This window comes from Neohortaea acidophila (assembly GCF_010093505.1).
Source record: "Neohortaea acidophila strain CBS 113389 unplaced genomic scaffold BDY17scaffold_6, whole genome shotgun sequence".
NCBI lineage: Eukaryota > Fungi > Ascomycota > Dothideomycetes > Mycosphaerellales > Teratosphaeriaceae > Neohortaea > Neohortaea acidophila.
In genome coordinates, this window is record NW_022985515.1 from 688315 (window position 1) to 702081 (window position 13767).

Consider the following 13767-nt stretch of genomic DNA (forward strand, 5'->3'; position numbering starts at 1 on the left):
TCTATCGCTGCTTAAACACAAAATACAAAGCAATGACAATGGCAACGCAATCCAGTCCAATAGCAAAGTACCATGCACCTCGATAGCCCTCCAGGGTAGTACCGCCCGACGATTCGATGTATCGGATGATAGTGCCCGCAATACCAAGACCGAGTGAGATGCTGTAGTTGACTGTCGTATTCATGAGTGAAGCCGCGATTCCCTGATCATGCCCTGGCGTATTGTTGCTCAGGAGGATACTTCCGCTTGGAAAGCTCATATCCATGCCCCAGGGCATGATGATGACGGAGACAAATGTCTGCGCCCAGTATGTTTGGTCGACCGGCGCGGTTGCGAGGAGCGTCTGGCCGATGAGGAAGAAGATCGTTGCGGCCAGCAGCACGTATGCGACTTTGACGCGCGATAGCAGCCAGGCGGTTGCCAAAGATGCGAGAACTCCCGAAACGGCGACGGGGGAATTCTGCGCGCTCGCGGAGAGAGCAGAGTAGCCACGCAGATCCTCAATCAGCCTGAACAGGTAGAAGAGCCAGATGCCGAAGCTTCCCCAGGCCACTGCGATAACACCCAGAGCCAGGGCTGCTTCGGCTTTGAACCCGCGGATCGGAACCAAGGGGTACTTGCTGATCTTGATTTCCACGTATGCAAATGCGCCCAGGAGCAGGATTCCGACGATGAGGAGAACGTAGGTGTAGACAGTGGACCACCCCACAACAGCAGCCTGATTCCACGCAAAGTTGAACAGCACCAAGCCCCCAACTCCTGTAAGGGTGCCGAGAAAGTCGAAGTCATCGAACGTGGCGGGCTTCACATCGTCGGCTGGAATGATGGCCCACGCAGCAAAAATCATCGCGATGCAAGCGATGGCCAGAGCAAAGAAGGCCCAGGGCCACCAGGCAAGCTGGGCGAAGATGGACCCGAAGACGGTCCCCACGACCGAGCCGGTGGGTGCTGCTGCGCCAAAGAGTGCAAAGATCAGGTTCTTCTTCGGGCTTGCGCCGTATGAGCGGCCGACAAGTGCCAGAGCGTTGGGCACAAGCAGTGCACATCCAATCCCTTGAAAGGCGCGAGCGATGCTGAAGAGGATCTCGCCGCTGTAGACCGCTACGCCGGCTACGACGGATGCCACGGCGTACCAGGCAAAGCCAATCATGAAGAGGTTTCGGTGACCCTTCATATCTCCCAGCCTTCCTGCTGGAAGGATGAACGTTCCCACGGTCAAAGAAAACGCCGCAGGATACCAGCTGAGCTCCGGTAGATCTGTGACGCCAAAACTCCTGTAAGGAACGCGACATGTCAGCATTGGCAAGATGGCTGACCGTGGCCACTTACCGTCCGATAATGTTGAGAGGTGCAATTGACTGCCCAAGTCCAGCCAGAGAAAGGAATTGTGCCATACAAATCACAAAGACAAAGGCAACCTCGTGCATCGGCGAGAAAGGAGCGGCAGGAGGATCATCTTGCGTTGACTCCGCGGTCTTCTCTTTATCGGTGTGTGGGCGTTTCTCGTTTGAATTGGCATCGTTAATGCTATCTCCTCTGAGCTCATCACTGCGTGCAGGGGACTCCATTGACTTGGTGTCGGTGATGCTTTCCCCTCTGCGCTCATCGTCGCTCTTGGTATCGGATGCTGGAGGCATTTATCTGAACACAGAAGGCTGAACAAGCATAAGTCGAGCTGGAAGACTCTCCTCAGAAGTCTGCAGAGTGAATGGTGAAGTAACAAGTTGTAGAGAATGAATGGCTCGTATGACACCCGTGATGGCGTGCCTCGATGTCTTCTGACATCACCACAACGGGCGTGCCTAAGCGGCCGCACCCATAAAGCCTCCATCATGCAATTGTACGGGTAAGGTATTTAATTTCCTTAGGAGATCGACATGATCGACGTCAGGGTGCTGCAGCGGGCGGCTGGACCCAGGCGCATTGGGGGATTTGCCGCATCGGCGATCACGGCGTTCTTGCTAAATTCAGCACCGGATCTGCGAGAGCTGCACATCTGGTTCGATATTGTGGACCGTATGGAGTAATTGAGAATACCTTATTCTTCGAGGTGTATTCGTTGGAAATTGCCGGATCGATGGCCATCCGCCAACCCAAGCTCCGCGTCCATCACTTCGTCCAACCCGGAGCTGACGATTCCGAGTTGCCTTGCGCGATGTAATAAGCTCGTCCGCCGTTGATGTTAGTTTCTTTTGGTGGATCCGCGGATCTACGAAATAGCAATGCCGTCTGGAGTGATGACGTGCAGCTCGTCTCGAGTCTTCTACTCGCTTCATTCGCAGCAAAGAGACGTCCTCGCCCTCATATATCCTAAGCACCTACGTTTGAATCGTATGATTGGCAAACAACACTGATCGTCCCAATGTCGGTTGTTTGTTCCGGCCTTCCACAAGTGCTGTCCTTCACATTGGGAACACGCCGTCTACCACGCAAACTTCTCTCCCACCAACTCCTCCGACCTCGCCCACAACTTCTCAGCCTCTTCACTCGACTCTGCGCCCTCTGTCGCCTTCTCCGAAATCTGACAATCCCCCAGATACACCCCGTAATTCCGCTTTCCATTCTTCGCCTCGCCCTTGCCCAACTTCGGATCGAGAGCCGCAACGAGTGTCGTCGCCGCACCAGCCCCTAGACTCTTGAGGGTGAAGCGGCCGCCCTCCATCATCTTCTGTATGGCGTTGCGGGTTTCCTGCGAAGCGTTGCGGCCCAGCTCCGTCACAATGACGCCGGGATGCACGGCGAGGCTCAGGATGCCGTATTCCTCGTACAACCGCGCGTTCGCGCCGATGCTGAATAGAACGTTCGCCACCTTGCTTTGATTGTAGGCTTCGATGGGGGCGTATGCGACATTCTCGGGGTCCGGAGTACCCCAAGTACGAAGCATGTCGTAAGAAGGCTGTTCCGCCTGGGGGAGATTCTTGTTGATCGTGTCGAAGTTCATGTCGCTCCAGCGCATGGTTGTCCATGTGGGCGAGAGGGAGCTGACGTTGACGATTCGCGTCGCGCCTTTGGCATTCGTTGCTGCCGCCGTGAGGATCTTGGGCATGATGAGAGATGTGAAGAGGAAGTGGCCGATGTGGTTGGTGGCAAACGTCATTTCTATCCCGTCTTCGTTGATCGTGCGCTCTGGGAGATTCATGATGCCTGCGTTGTTGACGACAATATCGATGGTTGGTACGTCGGTCCATGAGAGCAGCTCTGCGGCTGCCGCGCGGACGTCTTTTTGACTGGAGAGGTTAAGCTTAAGAGGACGGTAGTCGACGATTGGAAAGTGCTTCTTCAGGGCATCGATGCACTCTTGGATTTTAGACAGGTTGCGGCCGGATAAGATGAGACGAGCAGGTGATTGTGATGCCTGGAGACCCTCAGTCAGCATGGCCAAGGTCGACGACCCTCAGGGAGGGAAAACGTACAAAAGCAGCGGCGGCAGCGAATCCAATCCCCTTCAAGTTCACGCCCGTGATGAGAATCGTCTTGCCATGGACACCAGAAGCGAATGCCTTCGCGACTTCATCAGCTTCGGTGTTTTCGTCGAAGTGGGGATTCGTGGTTGCGGTCATGGCTGGGTCGTACGTCGAAGGTGATTTCACCAGTGAAGATGTTTCGAACGGCAACCGACTCGCTCGTCCTACTTATACGTACCCGTGCCGCAATTTATACGTCGTAATTACGGGCTTAGCTTGTCATATATGCGGGTTCGTCGTGCTCCGCATTGGACAGCCTCGCGGAGTTAGGCGGATTTAAACTGGACTGAAACTGTTCGAAGGGCGCGACTAGCCGTACACTCAGTGCATATTGCGGGCCTCTGCGATGAGGACAGTGTAGACTGTTCTTATTGTCAGCCCCGTATTTTGTGGCTTTATGGAAGATCAGCAGCCTATCGTGAATGGTGCTGACATCGTCGCCGTTCTAACCCAATCTACTTATATTACTCTACTGAGGCCACGAAAATCTATCATTTTGAGCAGGCCAGTTCGAGCTGTCGTCGTTTGACGCATTCGTCAAGGTGACGGACATGCGAGTTCCCAATTCCCTCGTTACATGGCCACGGCTTGGCTACACCTCCACAACCGACTCCTTCTCGCTCGGACCGGCTTCTTGCGTCGCCTTATCTGCGAAGATGGGCAATCTCTTGAACGGAACCAAAAACGTTAGAAAGACCGTCAGCGCGGCACCGGCAATGCTGAAGGCGAACACGCCTTGAATCCCCTGAGTATACGCATGGATGACTTGGCTGAGTTGAGCGCCGCTGAACTTCTTGTCAAGTGCAGAAGCGCCGGCAGCTAAGACAGTGGCGATGTCGACATCCGGCGCGTTCTTGGTCAGCGACTGCAGCAGCAAGTTTTCGAAGATGGACTGCGCTGCAGTCGTAAAGTAGGCACCGGTACTGGTTTGGAAGGCTGTCGCGCTCGTCAGTCAGGTGGAACTTCCAAGCGGGTCTTTGTGCGCGGGATACTCACTGAAGATAATTGCGGTCGCTATGGCCACATCGGCGGGGTCGGTGAAAGCCTGCACTACAGTCACGGGGACTTGGTTTGCAAGGCCAATGCCGAGACCAAATGGAATCTGAGCGCCAATGTACCAAGCTTGAGAGGTGTTGACATCCATGGAGTAAAACAAGGCCGCGCCCACGACAGCCAACAGCCCACTCATGGCCATGAAAGGGTGCATCATGCGTGTCTTGCCCAGGAGAGCGCCGCTAGCCATTGCGCCAACAGCATAGAGCGCCAGAAATGGAAGGGTGTACACACCGCTGATGATGGCCGTCTTTCCCTTGACGCTTTGGAAATAGTACTAGAAAGATTCAGTGTTAGCGACGATCCAGACGTGCAACTCAAATGAAAACGTACGGGAAGGTAGAAAAGGACTTGGAAGTTAGCCAGATTGGTACTGGAGAGAAACCGTACGTCAGCTCGCGGTGCTTAGAGTCTGTCGACGTAAGGTTCTTGCGACTCACATATATGCGTAGAGAGCGTTGGCCCAGATCATGCGTTGCTTCAACAGCCGAAATGGCATTCCTGCACGCTCGCCTTGGACATACTCCACAACGAAGAATGCAATTGTGAGGACGATCCACAGTGCCAGCGTGGCAATGACCGAGCCGCTGGACCATGGCTTGGTAACACCGCCCCACTCGAGAGCCAAGATGAAGCAGACCAACGAGGCGAGCAGAATGCCGGCACCTGGGAAGTCGAGGTTCAACAGAATCTCCTTCCAACTCGCCTGAGGTGTCTTGATGTGCTTGGGAATGCGCAAGAAGATGAGTTGCAGGGCGATGGCAAGACCACCAACCGGAAGATTGATCCAGAAGCACCAACGCCACGTGATTTCTGTGGTGAAGACACCACCGAGCACAGGACCGAGGATAGTTGCACACATAAAGACACCGATCCACATGCCGATAAGCAAGGGGCGTTTGCTAGGCGCGGCGGTATAGTTGATGATCAGGACGGAGCCGCTGAGGCAACCTTTGCACGGCCAAGGGTCAGTTAGATGATACATGATGTTTCATATGGGCTCACTTACCAGCGCATCCCCAGCCTTGGATAGCACGGCCAACAATCAAAGCGATACTATTGGGAGCCGAGGCGGCGACAATGCTGCCGACGAGATAGATGCCAAGCGCGCTCATGTAGGTCCATTGAGCGGGCAAGTACTTGTACATCTTGCCCCACATGGCAGAGGTCACCCCGACGGTAAGGAAACAGGCGGAGCTGTACCATTCAATGTAGTTGAGTCCGTGGAATTCTTGGGTGATTTTGGGGATTGCGGTAGCGACAATGCCCTATAGTGAGAGAACAGGATGTGTTAGCCGACCCGTATACGCTCGTCCAGGTCCTATGACGGCGCCGGAATCGTCACTGACCAAGTCCAAAGATGCGATGAGGGAACTCAAGTTGATGGTTGTCATAATCATCACCAGACGTAATCCAGTCGCGTACACAGGCTCCTCTCCGTCACCCTCAGCATGAAGCTGCTCGAGCTCAAGGCTGCCATGCGAGCTTGAGGCCGGATTTTGGTCACGGCTGAGATCGTTTATGTGAGCGACCTCCTTCGTTTCAGACTTCTCGGAACTGATGGTAGACATTTGTGCGTCTGTGTCTTGCAGATCAGTCTTGACTGAGTGTGGGTCGGACAAGTTGAAGGGTCCAAGGGAGTCGCTTTATGAAGAACAATCAAAGAGCGCGGAAGAACATGAGCCACGGAGAGAGCTGGCAGAGAAGAAGAAAGAACTAGCTCATAAGTAGATGCTCACCGTCAGCAAGAAGAATGTCCAGGAGATAGATAGACGTGGCGTTGGACTTCAAAGCTCGTGACAGCATGGGGACAACGCAACAAGGCTCCGACGGCTCGGCGGAACGATGGAAGGAACGATATGAGAGCCTTGTCCGTTCCTTTTGGGCATCGATGCTGCTACTCAGGGCGCGGATCATCTCGATGCTCCAAGGGGTATCCTCCTTTGGAGCAATCGAGGCGTCACCTCGGTGTCTGTTACCGCATGCGGTAAAAAGCCTTCATGAGGCGTTGAAGTGACAAAGGTTTCGTCGGCGCAGGACACTGAAGATCCAATAAGGCCGACTGGAGAGTCATGTCCATGTTCGTGTCACATGGATCGACACCATTCCGGCTGGCGCTTGCCCCACATCTCACCTCACCTGTACTTGTTCCTCCGACGTGTCGGCGGAGGAACGCTCGGTAACGTAACCATCATAACGACATCGGAGCTCTTTATGCGGACGGAATATCCCTCGGTCGGCTCACTCATGTCCCCGTCGCTGCGCCCCTGTTCATCCGAAATATTGAGCTACGACCGGCGTTGTTGCCATGCTACACATTTCTGATCGCGGGCGAGAACGCAGCAATCGCCGTGTCCTGAGCCTCTGATCCTTCAACATTGTCGCACTGCCCATGTCAACCACACGCGCAGCTGACAATGACCTTGCCGGGCGATGGCACGCAAAGCGACGCAAACTCCGCAAAGGCACCCACAGCTGCTGGGCTTGCAAACGACGAAAAGAAAAATGCGTCTACGAAGCTCATGTGCGACCGGATACCTGCATCAATTGTCAACGGCGTGGAGCAGAATGTATCAGCCAAGAAGTTCCGGCCGAGCTCATGGATGCATCCTCCGATCAAGGCCGTCCGACGCGAGATCAAGTTGCGAGAGTAGAGGCGTTGCTTGACCGCGTGGTCAAGAAGTTCGACATGGATGACACGGACCGCCGTGGCGCCACGCTGGTCTCTAGTGAATACAACAATGACCCCAAATCAACGGCTTCCACCTCCTCTGTTGTCGTCGAAAATACCAATCATCATAGTAGCTTGCGACAAGAAGCCACATTGGGGGAGAAAAATGCACGGCTAGGCGCCCATCCCAGCTTTCCCAGCCTTCCGACTGTCTCCATACCCGAAAATGCTAGTACAGGCGTGAACAAGTTTTCCCAGCTGAATCGCGCTCTTTGGGAGGCATTGCCCTCCCGAAAAGATCGTGAGATCATCGTCACTGCTTCGGACCGAGTCTTCAGCGTCTTCGTCGGATCGCTGACGATATCACATGAGAGGATGAGAGAAGGCAATCCGGTCTCACCGGAGAGTCTACTGCATCCACCGCAGCTACCAACGCATCCGGTCTTGACTGCGAGATACATGTTGCACCTGGCCAGTCTGCTGCACCATCTTCGCCCGGATACCAATCCCGGGATGAAGCAGCTTTCCGAACCACCTCGAGTGATTATGGCGCGTATCTTCGACGCTGCCACCAGGCTTGTCACCATTCAAGACCGCCTTTTGGCCAGCGTGGAAGGTGTTGAGTGCGCAATGCTTGAGTCAATGCACAAGGCAAATCTCGGCGAGTTCAGACCAAGCTGGAAGGCAAACCGACGGGCGATGCTACTGGCGCAGTCACTAGGGCTTCATCGGTCGAAGTACAGAACGATGCCAAATCAGCTCGACCCCGACTCCAAAGCCGAACCACGGTTAATGTGGTTCCGCATAGTGTACTATGATCGTCAGCTCTCGCTTTTGCTTGGCCTCCCCCAGGGCAGCACAGATCGGAGCATGGCGACCGAGGCTGCCCTGGCTTCTGACACGCCTTCCGGTCGTCTAGAGCGAATGCAATGTGTCCTGACCGGAAAGATCTTGGAAAACGTCGAATCCGAGGAACGCGCGATCGATTTCGCTCTTACGCAAAGTCTGGACAAGGAACTCCAGAAAGCTGCTGCCGGTGTGCCCAGCCGGTGGTGGCTGACGCCGAATCTAGAAGACTCGTCCCACGACGCACTGGCTCTTTTCTTGGATGACCGACGCCTATCCACCCAAATGTCTCATTTCAATCTTCTCAATAAGCTGCACTTGCCGTACATGCTTCTCTCGTCGACCGAGTACGAATATCAGTATTCCAAGATTGCCTGCGTCAACGCTTCCCGCGAGGTTCTTTCGCGCTTCGTCGCCCTGCGGCGCTTCAGTCAGATCACGTTCACCTGCCGAATCGCCGACTTCATGGCCCTCATGGCCGCCATGACCCTTCTCCTGGCTCATCTAGATAGTCATCGCCGGCCTTCACAAGCAGACAACCTTCTCGCTCACTCGTATCTCAGCGACCGTGCCATGATCGAACAGGCGCGGGACAACATGGAAGAAGCGAATCGGCTTACTGCAGATCCACTGAGTGCCAGAGGCGCGGAAGTTCTCGCTCGGCTGCTAGCAATCGAAGCCGAAGCAGCCAGCGGCCATACAGTGCGGGCCGAAAGCGTACGCGTACAGACCGCCGATGCTCAGAGCTCACAGCAGGAGAAAGGTGAAGAGACCGTGGCTACTTCAAGCGCGTACATCCCTTACTTTGGCATCATCATGTTTCCACGCGAGGCTATGAACCGCATCGGCCAGCAGAGCGGCGACCCACTGCATGATCCGGCGCCGCCCGACTCTGCTGAGCCTGGTCACACGGAAGTCTTCCAACACCAACGAATTCACCAGCCATCCTCTTCGGCTCCGGTGATATATCCTGGGGACTCAAAATCGATCGTAGACCCGGCGGTGCTGGTCCCCCACAATGGCGGGTGTGAACGACCTGAATCAGTCCGCGTCACCGCCACTAGGAAGCTTCGGTGATGTAATGCTCCCCGGGTTGGGCCTGGGTCAGGATGACTGGGCCATGACTGGAATCGATTGGGCCTTCTTTGATGCCATGATACGCGGCATCGAGGACAATAATGAATTTCTGGCATGATTTTGCAGTGTCATTTCGCAGGGTTCGCCGTATCACCGGAAGAAAGGCGTACGTAGTATCGAGACTTTCTGTATATACCAGACTCCAATCTTCGTAGTTTCGTGAGATAACCGGCTCCGAGAAGGCTGCGAAACCACTTGGTCGGTCTCGATTGAGTGGTTTCTAATGGCGGTGAGCTCTGCCTTTGCCGGTCCATGCCCAGGCGGTCTGATGAATCCGCCGATCTGATAGTCCTGACCGTGCCTGCTGACTCGAGCTCGGTATGTCTGAGGAACACAATGACAGCTGCCATGAGTCGGCCCTTATATGTTGTGACCCTGGCCAATTCATCCTTTCCTCCGCCTACACACGGCCGCAACGACAGAAATGTCATCCAATTTGCCGCCTTCAATGGCCAACCCTTCTTCCACCGCCCGCTCCATGAACGGACTTGCCGCGAACGGATCCTCCGCAATCTTCCTCGCCGCAAGCACGAGTTCCTGAGCCACGAATCGCATCCCCTTGTCGAAGTCACCCGCATCGCCATCGTCGTCTTGCTTCAGCCCTTGCTGGTTGTCACTCTCCCAGCTGTGCAGGGCCTCAACCGCCGCCTCGGCGATCTCTTCTTCCCACAGATTATCAGTCATCCCGTCCGACATGACAAGCACAAGATCTCCTTCGTTGATCTCGAGTTTGGACAACACTGCATTGACCAACGGCTCATCCGGCGAATTCGTCCCCAGCTGCCGCGGACAATCAAAGTAATGCCATTGCTCCTCCGTCGACATCACCACGCTCTTGTCCGTTGGTCGGACGACCAAACATTTGCAATCGCCGAGCTGCGTCACATACAGCATCGGCTTCCTCTCCTTCGTATAGTGCAGCAATGCCGAGCATGCCGTCGTCGTTCCCAACCACGCGTTCGGCTCGCTCAGCACCTCCTTAGTCTTCGTGTATGCCTCGTCCAGATAGCGCACGGGATCCGGAGAGCCACCCGGGCCACCGAACTCGTCCTGCTCCGCAGCCACGGCCCAGAAGTGAATGAGCAGTCTGCTCCAAAGCGGCGCGTTGCCCCGTTCTTTCTGCGCCCACGCGCCGACACCGTCGTTTGTGGCGATAAGATTGTCGCTCGCAAGTAATGCATCGTCTCCATTCGTGATTCCACGTAACAACTCTCCATTGACTTTCGGTCGACCACCGTATGACGAGCTATGATGCGTACTCAAAGGATCGGAAAAGGAGCCGCTGGGCGGACTGAAGAAGGGAGGAGGAAAGGGTCGGGAGGGGCGTTTGGCCCAGCCGGCGTATCCGGCTTCAAAGTACCACGGGCTCTTACTCGTGTAGATGGTCGTATCGTCGGGGATGGGCGTCGTCGTTCCGACCTGCGGATCTCGCGAGCGGTGGTCCCGCCATCCTCTGACTTGGGTGACGCTGAGGGAGAGCGGCCGGCGCAGGAGGATGGTGCTGATGCGGTGAGGGGTGAAGCGCGGGGTCAGCATCTTCGCGGCCCAGCGAGGAGCCTGAGGAGCTCTTCGCCTGATACAGAGGGCCGCATAGCCAGTTTGGGGGTTTGGATGGGAGGTGTGTCGAGTTGGTTGAGGGCTGATGTCGGCGAGATCGGCCTATGACGAGTGGGCTTAGGGTGGGGAAACCCTAAGACAACCCTGACAACTTGAGGCTCCGTAGCTTGAACGTCAGGTCTTCTGTCAAGCATCTGTATTTACAAGTCACCCAGAACCTGCCTTCCATACTCCTCACAATGGCTCACAGCGGTCATGGCCACGGAGACATGGACATGGACATGTGCAGCATGAACGTCAGTCTCTCACTAACCCGAATCAAAGCGACACCCATCTAACCCACACCAGATGCTCTTCACATGGGACACCACCAACCTCTGCATCGTCTTCCGCTCCTGGCGCATCACAGGCACCTGGTCCCTCCTCTGGTCTCTCCTAGCCGTCATGGCCCTAACAGCCGGCTACGAAGCCGTCCGCGAAGCCTGCAGACGATACGAAGCGCGGCAAGCTGCACAGCTCGAACATCTCCCCAGTAAGTCGACGTCCACCCCTACGCGCCGCTGTGTGGAAATTGCCCCCCTCCAACACGCGCTTATACGTACCCCAAGATGGCACGCAGGAGCGCGACTCACTGCTGCATTCAGGAAATGTCGTTGCGGGTGGTGGGAGGCGGGGTGGAGATGTGGTCAAGGCGGCGTTTTATGGGGTGCAGGTGTTTTATTCGTTCTTCATCATGTGAGTCGGAAGGGAGAGGTATTTCTTTGGATTTGGGGTGCTAATGCTATGCAGGCTACTGTTCATGACATACAACGGCTGGATCATGCTTGCAGTGGGCTTCGGGGCGTTTTTCGGATATCTCATCTTCGGTGGTGCGAGCGCAACCAAGAGCGCTGCTTGTCATTGAGTCCCAATCGAGAAATCTATAGTGAGGCTTATTGCAAGCACACCCGCGCTCATAGCCCTTTCCAAGCTACCTTGGCAACATGATCCACCCTCTTCCTCGTACTCTTCACCATCCCGAGGTAATCAAGTTCTGCCAACGAGCGTTGGAACAGCGCTTGCTTCTGCCCCTCATCCTGCTCCTCTCCCAGCACAGCGCGGAAGGCTTGCCAAAGATCACTCGCATTGATTAAGCTCCCTGACTCCAGGTAGAGCTGATACAATACCGCCGTTGCCGGCTGACAGGCTGCAAGAGTGGATTCGTCCCCTTCTCCGACTTCCGGCTTGCAGCAATCGCAGTCCAAATAGTCGTGCGGAGCGGCCAATGCGCGCTCAACAGCATGTCGTGGCCGCGGGGTGAAGGCCTCGCGATGTGGAGATTTGAGATCGTAGAGAAAGATTTCGTGGAAGACCAGGTCCGTCGGTGCAATCAGCGTGTCGCGGAAATAGGCTTCAAGTAGGTCTGTGAAGCGGCGAAGGATTGCGGTGTATGCTTCGTCTTGCTTGGACAGCGAGGATTTCTGTCTGCTTAGCTCGACCTTTTGCGCCACGACGGTGGTGCGCAGTGTCGAGTTCTTCACGTCATCCTCGCTTCTCAGCGGTTGCTTGGTGTCGGAAGAACCGAGCAGCTCGGTCAAGCTCTTCTGTACTTCTGCACATCGGTCGTGGATGTCACCAGGTATCTTCAGAGCCAGTATTGCATCCATGATATGCATGACCGTACTCGATGGAGCCTTCCTTACCGACAGCAGCATCGAGCGAACTTGGCTTGAGTCTTGCAACTTGTGGGATAGAGCTTGGATGTAGAGTTTCGACTTGGGTGCCCTTTGTTGCTGAGGCAGGTGCTTTTGGAGCTCTCGCACGACGTCAACAGCAACGACCAGATCAGCCAGAGCCTTCCGGCCCTGCTCGACCATTGAGCGTACTGTGCCGAACAGAATCTCATCCTCTTCAAGCAAGTCTTTGAGTCGAAGAGCCTGCTTCTTCTCCAAGAGCTGCTCGCAGAAAGTGCGGAAAGAGTCCAGGTGGCGCACGGCTTCAAAGTGGTCCGAGGGAACGTCTTTGTACTGGACGTAAGGGTCGAGAAAGATGCTCAGCGCATTAGCGTAGTAATTCGACATGAGCGCATATTGCAGCGCATCAACAAGTGTATCCGTGTTATGGATGTAGTCGTTCTGGCGCTCCACAATCGTGCTCAGCAAACCCGGCCCAATCCACAGCAGCGTCTCGCTGTCGGTAATCGCTTCTAAGATGTGCTCGACAGCTTCCGCGGAGGTCGCCACGTCGAACAAACGGCCCTGCATGCACTTCACAGCATCTTTGGACAGCCTCGATTGGAGCGATTCCAGAGACGTAGCGATCCTGAAGAGGAAGACGAATGGAATCCGGTCGTGCCAGAAACTCAACACTTCAATCAGCTCGGAGAGGAGCGTGCTGTCAAAAGCTTCCGTATCCTGGAAAGCCAGCACGACTTGCCGAAGCCCATGGTCATGCACATAGTCTGCGAGGATCTCGAGATCGTAGTTCAGTAGTGTCGAGCCTCCTTTGGTGGTCATGTGGCCTTCATCATCCTCGTCATGGTCCTCTGCGCGTGTCGTTGCCTTTTGAATGATGGATTTGAGTAAGGCTTTGAGGTTGGTCCCCGTACTCGCCGAAAGCTGAACGAGAGTCCGTTTGCTCTTGGAGCCCTCGAGGGACGACAAAGCGTTGAAAATCGAGCTCTGAGACGCAGCATCTGGTCCGGTAGAGATGATGGCAGTGGGGACTCGTCCTTGCTGAGCAGAGTGCAGGACGTCATCAAGGAAAGCACTGATTTCGGCGATCGGCTTTGCATTGATCGCTGCAAGTTTTTTCTTCATCCTTTCCGTTAGCCTAGGTAGCGAAATATCGCCCTGATCAAAGACTGACATCGATACCCCTCAGCTGCGCCGTCCACGCTTTCTCATATGCAACCTGGCGGATCGGCCACGATGCTTGCAGTCCTTGGAAATCAATTTTGCGTCGTTTTGCAGGACGCTGTTGCTCCGGTTCAAAAACATAGCACGTCTCGTATTCCATGGTCGTTGTCAATGCATTTCGCAGGGATGCTTAGCGGTAACT

The 13767-nt window shown here is 55.1% G+C and overlaps 7 protein-coding genes across 7 annotated transcripts; 2 read left to right on the forward strand and 5 right to left on the reverse strand.

The window, feature by feature from the left end:
• Position 1: 1 nt before the first annotated feature.
• On the reverse strand, positions 2-1568 carry BDY17DRAFT_251335 (uncharacterized protein; the record flags this gene model as incomplete). Its single annotated transcript, XM_033731162.1, has 2 exons — positions 2-1274; positions 1330-1568. 2 exons carry the CDS (start codon positions 1566-1568, stop codon positions 2-4), a joined length of 1512 nt encoding a protein of 503 aa, XP_033589121.1.
• Positions 1569-2422: 854 nt separating this feature from the next.
• BDY17DRAFT_324828 (putative short-chain dehydrogenase) lies at positions 2423-3560 on the reverse strand (the record flags this gene model as incomplete). The annotated part of the gene is made up of 2 exons (XM_033737270.1): positions 2423-3355; positions 3414-3560. The coding sequence occupies 2 exons, from the start codon at positions 3558-3560 to the stop codon at positions 2423-2425; spliced, it is 1080 nt and encodes a 359-aa protein (XP_033589122.1).
• Positions 3561-3801: 241 nt separating this feature from the next.
• BDY17DRAFT_298724 (permease of the major facilitator superfamily) lies at positions 3802-6596 on the reverse strand. The gene is made up of 7 exons (XM_033733791.1): positions 6257-6596; positions 5867-6096; positions 5527-5785; positions 4958-5468; positions 4851-4890; positions 4461-4794; positions 3802-4400 (listed from the first exon to the last, which is right to left on the reverse strand). The coding sequence occupies exons 1-7, from the start codon at positions 6432-6434 to the stop codon at positions 4057-4059; spliced, it is 1896 nt and encodes a 631-aa protein (XP_033589123.1). The 5' UTR covers positions 6435-6596; the 3' UTR covers positions 3802-4056.
• Positions 6597-6909: 313 nt separating this feature from the next.
• On the forward strand, positions 6910-9111 carry BDY17DRAFT_251487 (uncharacterized protein; the record flags this gene model as incomplete). Its single annotated transcript, XM_033731177.1, has 2 exons — positions 6910-7101; positions 7201-9111. The coding sequence occupies 2 exons, from the start codon at positions 6910-6912 to the stop codon at positions 9109-9111; spliced, it is 2103 nt and encodes a 700-aa protein (XP_033589124.1).
• A 444-nt stretch (positions 9112-9555) lies between these two features.
• On the reverse strand, positions 9556-10707 carry BDY17DRAFT_251413 (phosphatase 2C-like domain-containing protein; the record flags this gene model as incomplete). Its single annotated transcript, XM_033731171.1, has 1 exon — positions 9556-10707. The coding sequence occupies one exon, from the start codon at positions 10705-10707 to the stop codon at positions 9556-9558; it is 1152 nt and encodes a 383-aa protein (XP_033589125.1).
• A 260-nt stretch (positions 10708-10967) lies between these two features.
• BDY17DRAFT_324832 (Ctr copper transporter) lies at positions 10968-11632 on the forward strand (the record flags this gene model as incomplete). Its single annotated transcript, XM_033737271.1, has 4 exons — positions 10968-11024; positions 11077-11260; positions 11337-11463; positions 11518-11632. 4 exons carry the CDS (start codon positions 10968-10970, stop codon positions 11630-11632), a joined length of 483 nt encoding a protein of 160 aa, XP_033589126.1.
• Positions 11595-13750, reverse strand: BDY17DRAFT_161866 (origin recognition complex subunit 3 N-terminus-domain-containing protein). The gene is made up of 2 exons (XM_033729724.1): positions 13576-13750; positions 11595-13520 (listed from the first exon to the last, which is right to left on the reverse strand). Exons 1-2 carry the CDS (start codon positions 13723-13725, stop codon positions 11682-11684), a joined length of 1989 nt encoding a protein of 662 aa, XP_033589127.1. The 5' UTR covers positions 13726-13750; the 3' UTR covers positions 11595-11681.
• Between the last annotated feature and the right edge of the window lie 17 nt (positions 13751-13767).